This window comes from Pelmatolapia mariae, linkage group LG1 (assembly GCF_036321145.2).
Source record: "Pelmatolapia mariae isolate MD_Pm_ZW linkage group LG1, Pm_UMD_F_2, whole genome shotgun sequence".
NCBI lineage: Eukaryota > Metazoa > Chordata > Actinopteri > Cichliformes > Cichlidae > Pelmatolapia > Pelmatolapia mariae.
The window spans coordinates 2,861,010-2,875,407 of NC_086227.1; the positions used below are offsets into that span (position 1 = coordinate 2,861,010).

Genomic DNA, 14,398 nt, shown 5'->3' on the forward strand with positions numbered 1-14,398 from the left:
TGACTTGCATACTTCTTTTTTTCTGTTTTTTTTGTTAAATACTCACGCTGTGGTGTCTGTTTAAAACTTCACTTCAATAACATAAATGTTAAATGCATTATTTTGTCTTTGTGAACGATGCATTTTCTTTCTGTTTACTGTCATCGCAGGGGATGCATCAGAAGATGGACGAACTGCAACAAATGGTACACAAAGAAGTGAGAAGCCAGCAGGAAGCAACAGCAGATCAGAGGTAAAGGAAGGAAACGATTTCCTCTTCAAGTTTTAAAAGTATTCCTAAAGCTGCCTGGCTCAAAGGTTTTTCCATACAACAGAAACAGGAAATGTGTGTTACTGTATTTGCTAGTAAGCAAAGTAAGTTCCTCCATCTATGTGAAGGCTTGAAAGGTTGACTGCAGCACTGTTATGCACACAGCTTAAATTCATTTTACTTAAATTTTTAACACATTTTTTGTTATGTAGATCTGATGCTGAGCCGAAGGACCTGCCAGTTAAAGTAAGTTACACTTCTCAGTTGTCCTCCTTTGTTGGGAGGCTGTGACTCAGGGATGCACTTTTGCAGCTTTTGGCCTTCACGGTCACAGTGAATTTAATCATAAACAGATATCTGCATATGAATATGTAGAATCTGTAGACATTGCTCTTTATTCACAAGTCATATTTAAGCTTTAGTAGAGAGGAGAGCAAAGCAGGGAAAACTCTTGGCTAATGTCTGACTGTGATTTGACTTTGTATGTTTTGAAAAATGTATCTGCATATGTAAACAAACAATAACCAGCACACAGAACAGGAAATCCTACCTAAGTTAAACTGTTTCGATATCCTGGTTGATAAACCAGTTTTTCTCTCTTTGGTAGTTATGACACCAAACGATCCCATTTCTTCCTTCCGATACAGCAGGAAAGCGGTCTGGAGGAGGTGGTGGGTCGTTTGGATGCAGAGAGGAGGCAGCTTCACAGAGATCTGCAGCGTTGTATGTATGAGATTCAGCAGCGAGACCAGTACTTCCAGCAGCTCAACACAAAGGTATAAAAACGCTTAAGGTGACTGTCCTTTAAAGCCAAAACCCATCAGAGAGTTCAGCTAGCCCTTTGTAAGCTGGCAAAAACGTCCTGTAGGATACAGACAGTGTAGGCAAGCTGTCTAATTAAACCACACTACAATAAACTTCAAATGTTCAAGGTTTGATTTCAGGATTTTTGTTTCCCATTTCCTACAAAATAATATACAAATATAAAAGCAACTGAATGCTGAATAACTCTAAATGTACAAAACAGTCAAACACCCATCTGCCCCTCCTCTTTGGGCTATCAATACTCACAGTTGCAGGAGGCAGTGGAGGAGAAAGCTGCTGTTACAGCTCAGCTAAGGGCTGTTTCCCAGACTCTGAGGGACACCCAGAATCGATGTCATTGGCTGGAAAGCCAAGTCCAAGGCCGGGTGCAGGTAAAGATCTATCTACATATGCTTAAAAACTCAAATCTGAGCTGCCACTGAATCCAGTTGTGTTGTGTTTTCTCTGTATGCTCTTGTGTGTTTATACCTGTAATCCTGCACTCATTCCTACCAGGGTTTACTTCACACTGAAGTTGCACCAGGGGCTCCACAGGAGAAGAGCAACGACTCCATGTTAAGTGAAAGTGCTGAAGCCAGTCAGCTCAGAGAAAGGTGAAAAAAAACAAACAGCCTTCAGTCATGTCTTCAGTTTGGATCTCTGCAAAAATCTCCACATTGTCCTGGAGAGATCCGTACAGTCGGTTGAAGTCGTAGACATGCTAACATTATCCCTGGGTGTGGTTGTGTTTAAGGCTGCTGGAGGTGGAGCTGAGTCTGGCAGATGAGAGAGCCAGGAGAGAGACGGCCGAGGAGGCTCTGCGTCTTGCTGAAGACAGAGTAAAGAGGTTGGAGCCAGATGCAGTCACTCACCCGTACACCTGACTCTTATTCGTCAACACAGCAGATCTTTAATGAGTTTTTTGTTGTGCAGTGCTGCCTCCAGTCTGTCCAGGGACAGTCACAGAGACTTCAGTATCGAGATGGAAGCTGAAGAGGAGTGGGAAGCTCTAACTCTCAACCCAAATCAGCCTCTCATAACACGAAAGGTACTCCGCAGACTTGTTTTATTTTTCATTGATTTGCTTACTGTACCGACCCAGCGTGAATCTATGACACAGCTTTTTCAAGTTGGCTTTTGCAGAACAGTGTGTTTGACAGTGTAACTTTACTGCTGTCGTGGAGTAGTCATATAAATTGATGACGTGAGAAAACAAGTTCATAGTGGCTTTTTAGGTCTGTGCAGCGATAATGAAGCACAAAGATCAGTGAAAAGTGATGCTGAGAGCTTAGAGAGCCTGACAGGTGTGAGTGTGTGACAGACTTGTTTGGGTTTTTAAAATGTTATTATGAAAGAAAAGTATGGAAACTTATTTGGGCCATTAGACATGCAAATGTTATGTAGCTATGTAATGTATGGATGTGCTGTGGAAAAATATGAATCCCATTCCTGGTTGCTTAGTTTTAATGTTAGACAAAGATAACCTGAGTAAATACAAAATGCAGTTTTTAAATGGTGATTACATTTATTATCCTACCCGACCCTATGTGAACTCGTACCCCCCATAAAACTAACAAAAAAAGTAACCAGAGTTATAGTTTTGAAGTGGCCTGCTTAAAGTCCGGACTCAAATTCAGTTGGGATGTTTTGCCGTGACCATAAACAGGCCATTCATGCTCCGAACTCTCCAGTGTGGTTTGAGGATGAGTACAAATTCCTCCACAGCGATGTGAAAACTGTCACTTATTGCACATGCAAGAAAAATAAGAAAATGGAGTACATATGGATCAAACTGTCTGAGACTGAGAATTTATAGAACTTTATTGAGATCAAATAAAGAGAGTTAGATACATTTTTCTTTGATCTAGTTTGCCTACAGTGGCCCATTACAGAAAAGGCTTAATGATGAGGACTCTTGGCCCCAATAAGTCTTGTTAGTCTTTTAATTAGGGTCACCATATATTCAGGCCAGTGCACTAAAGCCATGTTTGGAGCTTCTCCAGTGCAAATGTAAGCATTTCTTTGGTTGCTTCTGTTTCTCCTCGCAGGTAAAAGGAGGGATGGTGGCGTGTCGACGGTGGCTCCGAGGCCGGAGCCTTTACTTCTCCAGGCTGCTGACGAGTCGCACTCGCTCTCGATATTTCTTTCTGGCTTACTTGTTCACCATACATGTGCTCGTTCTCATGTGCCTCACTGGAACCCTGTAGGCAAAGTCGTTCCTGGACAAAACAGAAACTGGCTGAAGGGTACATATGAAAGCTAACAGAGAGGGGCCTTTGATTTTCAGTGAATAACTTTGTGCATACACGGTAAAAACCTGAAACTGACACATTGTTCTCTGTTAAATGTAATGGTAATGGGGGGTGGGGGCGGGGACGACAGTTTTGTTTGCATCTGATTTAAGTTTTCTTATGTTTGTAAGTAGACCAAGCCTTAAAGCCGTTGGCTTTGCTTGCCTTCAATTTCTTTTCTTTCATTTTTTTAAGAGCCACACTGGAAAGGAGACGAGAAAAGAGTTTGTTTGACGTGACCCTCGTGGAAAAGCTGCACAGTTTGCAGAAAGCCATATACACCCGTACTTAACACTAAGAATTGTCTGAAATCTCCTCTACACACCAGCTGCTGCTTTTCTTGTTTGCCTGAGTTCGTGTGTTGCACATGATCACATAATCAAAATGCTGAGTTTAAACTATGCACTGAAACTCCAAATGTGTATGTAATCATTTTGTGGAAGCTCAGAAGCACTACACCTCTCCCACTCTGTTCCCTTTAAACTGTAAAGCCAAAGGTGTCTGTATTCTTACTTTGGCGAGCACCCTCATGCCTGTAAAAGCTAGTGGGAGACGTAATATTCTCGAGTTAACGCCAGTATCATGGTGTGCCGTTGAAATTGTACTGCAACACAGTAGCAGGTACGAGTTGTTTGTATTTAAGTTTCTCCTGTATTTATGTCTGCATCCACACATGCACGCTGTACAGTATGTCATATTTCTGTATATATGATTTTTATCCTGTCTGCCTGATGTTTATTGACCGTAAATTTCTTCTTGATTGTTCAGAGGATAAAAACAGGTTGGTAAGAATTTTTTTTTCTAAAATAACTTCGACTAACAAGCCAGAATTCTCTTTGTGTAGATTCAATGAAAAAAACACAAACAGTGCAAGTGAGCGTCAGGATCTGTTTTCTGGCTTGTTAGTTGATGCATTTTTGTTGAAAAATGCACAGTTCTGCACATGTTTGTGTTATAAGTATCTGTATATAAAGGGTTCAATCAATGAACAGTGACCGAAATCTATTTATAAAAAAGGTAAACTACTGAAAAATGTTCAGATGGCATATTTTCTCTACTGCCTCTATTTTTAAACGTTAGCAAAGCAGTTGGCCTTGAGGCACATGAGGCTTAACGTCGTGCAATACTGTGTCGGGGAGAATTTTTCTGATCGCCTTTCACCATCTAGAACGGACTTTAATAAAGCTCATTGAAGTTTTCTGCCCACATGAATTGTTTTTTACTAAATCTGTGGTGATCTGTCCACTGCGATAACTAAAAAGTGGAGTTAACAATCAAGACAGATTAAACGCCAAAGCCTTCACTGCATGCGTCCTCTTAACAATAGCAGAAATATCAATTCTAACGTTTCCAGTCAGTGCTATTATTTGAGTGTTGAATACTGTACATGTCAAAGTCCACTTTTTAGCCTGTATATCTTCTGGTTTCACATTAGAGGCTCTCCTGCGTCTTTAAGGACTCACTAAATCAGCCCAAAGACTGTATATGAAAGATGGGCATGGCCACTGACACCATCCAAATTAAGGATAGTCGGACGTCAAAGAGCAAAACATTCAAATTGTAGCAGTCCTGAGAACAGAGCCCACTTTCCTTTGAAGTAGCAAGCTACAGTCTGAGCACTGCTTCTGGTCTTTCGTGTTGTTTTAGACCCTAATGTGACATTTCAACATTTTATTGAAATAGACGGAGTAAAGGCAAGCCGTCTTCTAACAGGTAAGGAGTAAAATATCTAATAATATTTATGATGTGCTGTCTTTACCATTTCCTCTACAAAGAAACATGACAGTACCAGTCTTACAGATCCTATACTCAGTTACTGTATAGGCTGGTAATGTATGCTAGGTGCAAGCTTCTGCTGGCCAACCAGGAAAAATGCCTCGCTGAAACTTAATTCACTGCTGAAGAGGAGCAGGTCCACAGTCTGGGAGTAGGAATAATTTAAATGCAGCATCTTACTGCACAGAGCAGGCTGTTGGTCTGCTACTTAGAAAAAAACAACTAAGTAACACTGTTTAGAATTACATGCCATACTTTATCTAATCCATGCTTTTTACATGCTAGAGGATCAAAATCGGCCATAATAGCTCATGTAATGTGTCCTGATATATTGTAGATTCCACAAACAGTAATAGACCCCAGAGTAGCACAGGCAAACTGCTTGTTTCCACTAAGAGTAATTCCTGGAGCTCACAATGTCATGTTGTTCCATCGAACTCCACCGCTATCTGTCCTCACTACCCCCATCCCAGTTTAACCCCTGCTTTGGACTGCTCATGTGATCTGGTTTACCTGGGATTGGCCAAAATGTCTTATCACATGCTAGATTTTCTAAAGCCTGGGAACAAAGTCAAGAAGAAGTGGAGGGGTCAATATATTTAAAGGTTAAAATCTTTTAACTATCAGGCTTCTCTCGTCTGGAACCACCACCTGTTTTGGGTTCAGGAGGCAGAGTCCCTCTCTTCTAATGAGGGTTGGCTCATGGACCCTGAACCAGACTCCAATGAGGAATTGAGCACATCTCCACTCTCGTCTTTTCACTCCTCGTGTTCTATCAGGTGCTTTCTCTCCACTGCCACCCATAAACTCTACATAAGGGAAAGACACGACTGCTGTGAAGCCCACCGACTGGTTTTTGAATGCACATTTTGAAACCTTATTTGCCCCCCATGTTAGGTTTTCAGTCAGATGTGACAATATTTGGCTAAGAGTGGAGTGCCGCGTTATCATCCACCACTAGCTAACTTGATTAACCAGCTGCATTGATAAAATGTGCACGCAGTTGAAGCACAGGCTTCTTGAGGCTGCTGAGGCTTAGCACACACCAGCTGGCTACAGCTGCCTGTGTTAGGATTCCTGTAACGGGCCACACTGGGTTTGTTCATGTAGACAAAACGATTTTCTGTGCCCAGCTGTAAACATGATATTTCTGATGCTGTAACATTAGTCATTTAACATGGAGTCACATGTTCAACTGCTCATGAAAACAAATCAGCCAATCACACAGCAGTAACTCAGTGCATCCTGACAAGTAGACATGGTTAAAATGACCTGCTGAAGTTCAGACTGAGCATCAGCGTGAGGAAGAAAGGGTATTTAAGTGGTTGTTCAGACATGGTTTGGTCCCAGATGTGTTGGTCTGAGTACTTGAAACTGCTCATCTGGTTTACAGAGAATGGGCTGAAAACCAGAAAACCAGACAGTAACTCAAACAGCCACTCATTATTCCCAAGGTACCATACTGATGAGCTACAGCAGCAGTAGAAGAGCACTCTGTGTGGCTCTCCCGCAGGACGCTGAGGTACACATGGACCCAGCAAAACTGGACAGCAGAAGTTTGGGAAAATATTACCTGGTCTGAGTCTTGATTTCTGCAGTGACAGAGAGATGGCTGGATCAGAACTTGGTGTGAACTTATACTGCATTAGCAGTCAGGCTGCTGACAATAAAGACTCTACAATAAAGAATTCAGGCAGTTCTTAAAGAAAAAGACTTAACACTAGCACTAGCAAGATGTACCTAATAAAGTGGATGGTGAATGTACTTTGTAACATTTAACAGCAATGGATTGCAGGCTTCTTCATTTAAGTTTTTGATGTTTGATGTAATGTGAACATAAGGCCACTAGATGGCAAAGTCTGTTAAGGTGCGGAACAACCCTTTTATGTAACTGCGGTGTACTTTGGTATTATCTGAGATAACCACGAAGGGACGGATGAGAGAGGTGGGTTCTGTATCTTGTCCTTATATGTGCCATTGTTCATGAATTTGGCCCTTTTTCCTCATTCTATTGGAGTTATTTCAGCTGTGGAATACAATACTGTGGCTAATTTATTGCCTGGAAGGCCTGTCCTCAGCCTCATAAATATTCATGGAGAATTCTCCCTTTCTTCCCTTTTGTGACAGGATCTCATCTTTTAAACTGCGGTGTCCTGTTTAAGTCACGGTGCCAGATATGTGATTGGGTGGACCACACTGAGAACCAAGTTTTCTCAGTGCCACATCAATCTACAGCCGCTATTGTGCTCTTCTATACAACACTGATCACAGAGGGATTACATTTCTTTGCCTTCCTGCAGATTTTTCATTACTGAAGAGACACATTTGTTAGTAATACTACGTTTGTCTTTTTATGTGAAATGTGGCCCAGTCTGAGGTAGACGTTTCATTTTATACTGATGAGAATGACTCATCCATTTCCACATTTAAAGACTGGACGGTGAAATTTCACAGTCAGACTGACACAAAGTCAGCTCGGTTTGAATCTCGTGGCTTCTGGAGGAAACCACTCCGACCATGTTCTAATAAAAGAAGGAAATCTGCATCTCGGTTTTGCTCCTGCAGCCTTCACCTCCCTATCTCTGTCTTTCTCAGCCAGAGTGAAAACAGTCCTCCAGTTGCCGGTGACCCACTTGCCTACAGCACCAGAGGAAGAGAACCGGAGGAGTAGGAGAAAAGGGGCGGGGAGGAGGTAGAGGTGAAAACATGTGGGAGACTGCTATGATTAATGTGCTTTCAGAGCTGGAGTGAGTGAGAAAGCGCAAGAGAAAGAGTGAGAGAGAGAGAGCAGAACAAGGGCACCTGTGATACGTGGTGATGGTGGAGAGAGAACAAGTAGGCTTTGGTAAGGTACGCTCAACAAATAAATGATCCTATCTTCACTTTAATAATGCATCCATGTGAAACAATGAAGCATAAAAGTAATTCAAGGTTCAAGGTTCTTTATTCGTCACATGCATAGTTATACAGGTATAACACACAGTGAAATGAAACCTGACACGCTGCTCGACTTGTCCAGAAGGGGGGGAGAGAAAGACCATTATATATAATATATACATTAGGTGAATGTGCAGTAGTAGCATGTAAGCAGCAAGCAGGTGAATTCTGTACATTAAGTGAATTAAATAAGAATAGACATCTGACTATTTTACAGAACAGACAATATGAACATATTTATAATGAAAAGAATTTGAAATGTACATTGTGCCTCTGAGTTTAGAGTGTCTGGAAGAGAGTCCTGTCTCAGTCACTTATGGATGTGAGAGGGCGGGTGTGTGTGTGTGTGTGTGTGTGTGTGTGTGTGTGTGTGGGGGGGGGGGGGGGGGGGGGGGGGGGGGGCTGTTGGTTTAGGGCCCGGATAGCTTGGGGATTTAAGCTCCTCTTGAGTCTCTCTGTCCTTGCCCGGATGATGCGGAACCTTCTACCAGATTGCAGAAGTTGGAACAGTTTGTTGCCAGGATGGGACGGGTCCTTCAGTATCTGCGCTGCTCTAGTCCAGCATCTCCTGGTGTAGCTTTTTGGTCCTTAACACAGCTGTTCCCAAACCAGGATGTGATGTTCTGTGTGAGGATGCTCTCCACAGCGCCTGTATAGAAAATCCTGAGGATCTCTGGAGAGACCCTGAACTTCCTCAGTTGTCGTAGGTGGTGCAGGCGCTGCCTAGCCTTTTTGGTCTGGACCTGAATGTGGGCAGACCATGTCAGGTCTGAGCAGATGTGGACACTGAGATACTTGAAGGACTGCACCCTCTCCACTGGAGCTCCATTGATGATAATGGGCTTGTAGTCTCTGTGCTGACTCCTTCTGAAGTCCACCACCAGCTCCTTGGTTTGCCAACGTTCAGCTGGAGGTGGTTATCCTGGCACCATGATGCCAGATTCTTCACTTCATCCATGTAGGCCGCCTCATCGTTGTTGGAGATGGCGCCCAACACCACTGTGTCGTCAGCAAACTTCACAATGGTGTTGGAGCCGTGGGTGGCCACACAGTCTGAGGTATAGAGGGAGGAGAGCAGTGACGAGAGGACACATCCCTGTGGTGCTCCTGTGTTGATGGTGATGCTGTTAGAGACGCATCTACCCAGCCTCACCAATTCTGCAGGAATTATACCTGCAAAGTCAGAGTGACATCATCACTTAACATCAGGTGATTTTCTTTCTTGGATAAGAACTCCACTTTGCCTGTTTTCCCTGTGTGTTTTCTGATGACCATTAAGGCAGAAATGTGAATGCCCCAATGACTCTACAGGTACGACAGTGATTTATAATATACCCTGGTTTTATCCTCTTGATACCAGAAGATCAATGGCACCACAAAGAAAGGGGTCGATTCAATTCTGATTCTTCCAAATGTTAATAAAACCTTTGACGAACAGTACGATAACCTGGTGCATCACTTCTTCAGAGACTTCAAATTTAAACCTTCGGAGTGGTTCCATATTCAATTCACTTCATTTTGTATATAACACATACACACACACACACACACACATATATATATATACATATATACACATATATATACATATATATACACATATACATATACACATATACATATATACACATATACATACATACACATATACATACATACACATATACATACATACACATATACATACATACATATATACATACATATATACATACATATACATACATACATACATATACATACATACATATACATACATACATATACATACATACATATACATACATACATATACATACATATACATACATATATATACATACATATATATACATACATATATATATATATAAAATCACAACAACAGTTGCCTCAAAGCACTTTAGTAAGGTAGACCCTTACCTTAACAATCATTTGACCCCCGATGAGCAAGTGATTTGGTGACAGTGGGAAGGAAAAACAGGAAGAAACCTCCAGCAGAACCAGGCTCAGGGAGGGGCGGCCAAAGATACACGGTGTAAGAGAGCCAAAAATGAACATTAACTAATGATTAATCACGATGATTAATCACTTAGGGTGTGAATGTGTATAAACACATTCTACTTTTAAATACTCTAGGAACAACAAGTGAGCCTGCAGTGCGAGAGCGAAGTGCTCTAATAGATGGGCCGGATTATTTAAGACCTTGTATGTGAGGAGCAGGATTTAAATTACAATTCAATAAAATGTGCTCTCTGTTTCTAGTCACCATCAGTATTCGTGCTGCAGAATTTTGGATCAACTGATCAATTGCTGTTTGGATTTAGAGGCCATGCAAATAACTGTGACATGGTGAATGGCTTTGGATAATTACTGGATCCTGACCCTACTACTGTCTGTCTGAGCTGTTAGACTCCTCATTGCACCACATTTGGGTTGTGGCTATTAAGCTTTTCACTTTTTTGTATTTCTGTTTAACTGAGCTCCTTTTGTCTAACTGAATTTTTTTAATTTGATTTAATTTAAATTAAGTTTAAATTAAATTAAATCAAAGATTTAAAAATCATGTTTATTCTATTGTACAAGTAAGTTGTGTTTTTCTGTACTGTTGAGCATGCTACAGCAACACGGTATGAGTGTCCCGTGTAGATGTCTGGACATACATTTTCTGGATGTCTCCAAAAGTTGAATCTGTTCATCTGGACGTAGCGTTTTGTGGGAGAAACGTTTCGTCACTCATCCAAGTGACGTCTTCAGTCTCAGCTGGCTGCAGGTTTCCCCAATCTTATAAACAGTACATTTGAATAATAACTGAAACCTGCAGTCAGCTGAGACTGAAGAAGTCACTTGGATGAGTGACGAAACGTTTCTCCCACAAAACGCTACGTCCAGATGAACAGATTCAACTTTTGGAGATTTACTTTCCTGGATGATTGAGAATGCATCAAGACATTTTCTGGATGTCTTTTGTGTCACCTGAGAAGATGACTTTTCATCTTTGCCTTTTTAACCAAATCTCAATGATGTTAAGATGTCTAGGGAAATCTTTTTCAGTATGTTTTCAATGAGTTTCTGCTGTGAGTCATCATCGTCCACTACTTTTATTTCCTGGTTAAATAAACAGTTGCTGCAGCCTTTATGTTTTGAGGATTGAGTGATCTTTGAAGCTTACAACAAAGAAAAAACTTGTGCCTCAGAATCCTCGGTTCATGGTGACAATTCAACCAGAATAAGCTTATGGAACAGTTTTAATGATTTACGTTAAATAACTGCTCCTCTGAGCAACATCGTTAAAGTGTTCTACAGTTTGAAGATGGTTTTGTCAAATGGATTCGGAGTGATCCAGACCAAGGGTCAATTCAAGATTCAAAGCATTTATTGTCATGTGTGCAAAGAAAAAACATTTCTCTGTACAATGAAATGCTTTCTCTGCTGTCCACACACAGAAGCCGGTTAATATGTACAAATAGATTAAATGTGGAAAAAGTACAACAACTTTCATTATTTTATTCAATATTACACCAAATATTTTTCACAAATCAAATCCGCATTGTAAATGTAATATCCGCCAAAGAAACAGTCGATTCAGTACCTTTAGCTATATTCATAAAATAACCGAGCGAAAATGTCATTTAAACTTTATCATCATTATTATTCCTTTATATATACATAAATGGATTTTTCTAAATGTCGTCAATTTCTCCTCAGATTTTTAACAGAAACAACAATGTGCTGTCAGTCAGTAAATTCAAAGTGGAAATGGTTGATGCTGTTTATTATCACTATTATCTATTGCAACATACATCATTATTCATTTCAAATTATGCAAACAAGCCCATTTTGTCAGTAAATACATCAATAATTCAGCCAACATAAATGATTTCGAAATCTCTCCACTTTCTCCCAAAATCACCAGCAACACAAAAGATCTCATGAAGACCGTCTGTGTCCAGATTAACTGTGGACCATTTCACAGCTCGAATCATCTGACTGTAACACTTGATCTAGGCTAGCAGTACTGTGTTAATGCTACAGTGAAGTGTACTGGTCTTTCTGGTATGCCGTGTAAGCCGACTATAATAATTGGCACATGATAATAATCTCCTCCTAGTTTTCTATTTGATTTTTGTAAAAGAAATAAATACAAATGATCAAAAAGTATCAGGATAGAAAACCATCGGATAAAAAATCCAGCATAAAAAGTTCAGTTTCACTGCAGCAGTTCAGACACACCATAAGTGAATGCAAACAGTCGCATCCCCGAGTGTGGTGACATTTTTCACTCTCACATGAATGCTGGGTGGTTTGGTAACTTAGATGTAGCAAATCTTAAGGTTCAAACCACCCAAGGAGAAGATTAAAGCTTGGAGACTCCTCACCAGTCAGAACTGAAGGAGCCTATTGGAGAAAAGATAAGGTGAAGCATCTCGAACAACCTCAAGCGAGTCCAGTTTCTTTTATTTAGGATTTAGACACGCCGTGACGTGGAAGACCACGAGACTCCAAAGTCAAGTTTTGTCTTCAAACTATGAGCACTATAAGTGTTTATAATGTTTTCCTTTTCCTCATTAGTGTCTTGGTGACTGGAGGGGTCTTTCGAAAAATCTACTCTCTCTCTACATAATGCATCATCGTTTTATGAGTATGATTACACCGTTATAATCGCTGTCATGTTTTGTCAGTTATTACAAGCTAAATTTGAAAGCCAAGCTTTTAAACATCAACTAACCTTTTTTAAATAGATTTTTAAAAAACTATAATTTATGCTCCTAGAGAAGAATCCCACACACCGACTCCTGTGATGTAAGCAAATCAGTCATCAGTGTAATTCAGACAATAACGTCCCTGCGGGGGAAACTTAATTCGCAGGCAGTCAATCAAAGCAATCAACCACATATCAAGCTGGAAAAAACAACAACAGGAGTAATAGGACATCCTCTGTCTAATGAACAAATGAGACCTGCATATTAACTAATAATGAAATGATAATGCAGAAATACCAGGCTGATTTTTACTAGTTTTGAAGTAACACATTAATGCAATTTATGAACCAAACTTTGGACGTGAATGTAATCAGTCAGGATAAAGGGAGCTTTAAATGTGCATCTGATAGGTTTGCTAGCACAGACCTATTGCTGAAACGACCAAGACAATTCTACTACAACAGCAAAAGCATTAGACACCAGGCTGAACTCTCTGGGTAATCTCATGCATGAGGGAGAGAACTGTGACGAGCGCTGTTCCTGATGCTCGAACCCCAGTCACTCTCAGTCAGCTCCCCCATAGCACTGCTCTTTATTGTGGTTGCATGAATATGCATAAGTTCATTAACATATGACATCTTACACAGGCATGCATATAAACAAAGAGTACCAGTCTGTATGTACGTACGTGTGTGTGTGTGTGTGTGTGTGTGTGTGTGTGTGTGTGTGTGGGGGGGGGGGGGGGGGGGGGGGGTCAAGATGTGACCCTGTGAAGACTCCCCAGACCTGCTGGTGCCAGGGAGTCCAGCAGTTCACTTACACAAAAAGGCTCTTACACTCAAACAGACATAGGTGTGTTTGCTATACCACATATCAAAAGAGAAGATACAACCTCTCTCATGACCCTAGGAGGTGTGCGATCTATGCCAGAACACTCTGGAAGAGGAGTGAACGTACTCCCCTCACACAGGGTTGTTGCAGACCTCCTAGGATGAGACATTCTTTCAATCTACAAACGATTATATACTTCAAAGCATAAATGAGTATATGTTTCTAAGCATAAATGACAATCCAACAATATAACCCTAACAGCATCATATTTGATGATAATGGTAATGACAGTGATGCTGACACCATGGAGCACCTTTGGGCCCACGCTGTAAATGTCAGGGGTGAGTAAGAGTGTTTGTGTTGTTTGGACTCTGTAGGACTATACCGCACCGCTCCCGCTTGCCTCCTATTCTCTTTTTAGCCCAACATTTTTTCCAGTGTGCCCTATATAATGTCCCACTTTGCAATTAGGTCTGCTTCTGCTGTACAGAGAGGAACAGCTAGATGGAGATTTCGCCTGTGCTGCAGATTGTCGTGCGTGTGTGTGTCTGTCAGGTCATCTGTGATCCAGCCTCGCGCTGTTCTCAACTTTCAGACTGCCTTTAGTTGCATGTGAAATTGGGTTCGCTTGCAGACATGTCCTGACAGACACCCCGCCTGTCATTCTCTCGAGAGCTGGTCATGCCTCTCTCAACTCTTCCTCTTTCTCTTCTGCTTCCCTTTGTGTACCTCCTCTACTACAAGTCACCAGTCCCATTATGCACAGAAACCTGCGATCCAGTCATCTAAATAACACTCCATTCTAACCTTGGTTTTCTATTACGTCC

General features: G+C 41.2%; 1 protein-coding gene across 1 annotated transcript in view; it reads left to right on the forward strand.

The window, feature by feature from the left end:
- si:ch211-220f16.2 (golgin subfamily B member 1) overlaps positions 1-4,551 on the forward strand; it is a 43,674-nt gene extending 39,123 nt beyond the window's left edge. Inside the window, exons 23-31 of the mRNA XM_065471755.1 lie at positions 150-232; positions 463-496; positions 898-1,026; positions 1,324-1,446; positions 1,571-1,668; positions 1,809-1,901; positions 1,988-2,102; positions 3,103-3,363; positions 3,541-4,551. Of these exons, the coding sequence (XP_065327827.1) occupies positions 150-232; positions 463-496; positions 898-1,026; positions 1,324-1,446; positions 1,571-1,668; positions 1,809-1,901; positions 1,988-2,102; positions 3,103-3,261 (834 nt within the window). The 3' untranslated portion in view covers positions 3,262-3,363; positions 3,541-4,551. The remainder of the gene's footprint in view (positions 1-149; positions 233-462; positions 497-897; positions 1,027-1,323; positions 1,447-1,570; positions 1,669-1,808; positions 1,902-1,987; positions 2,103-3,102; positions 3,364-3,540) is intronic.
- The last annotated feature ends 9,847 nt before the right edge of the window (positions 4,552-14,398 follow it).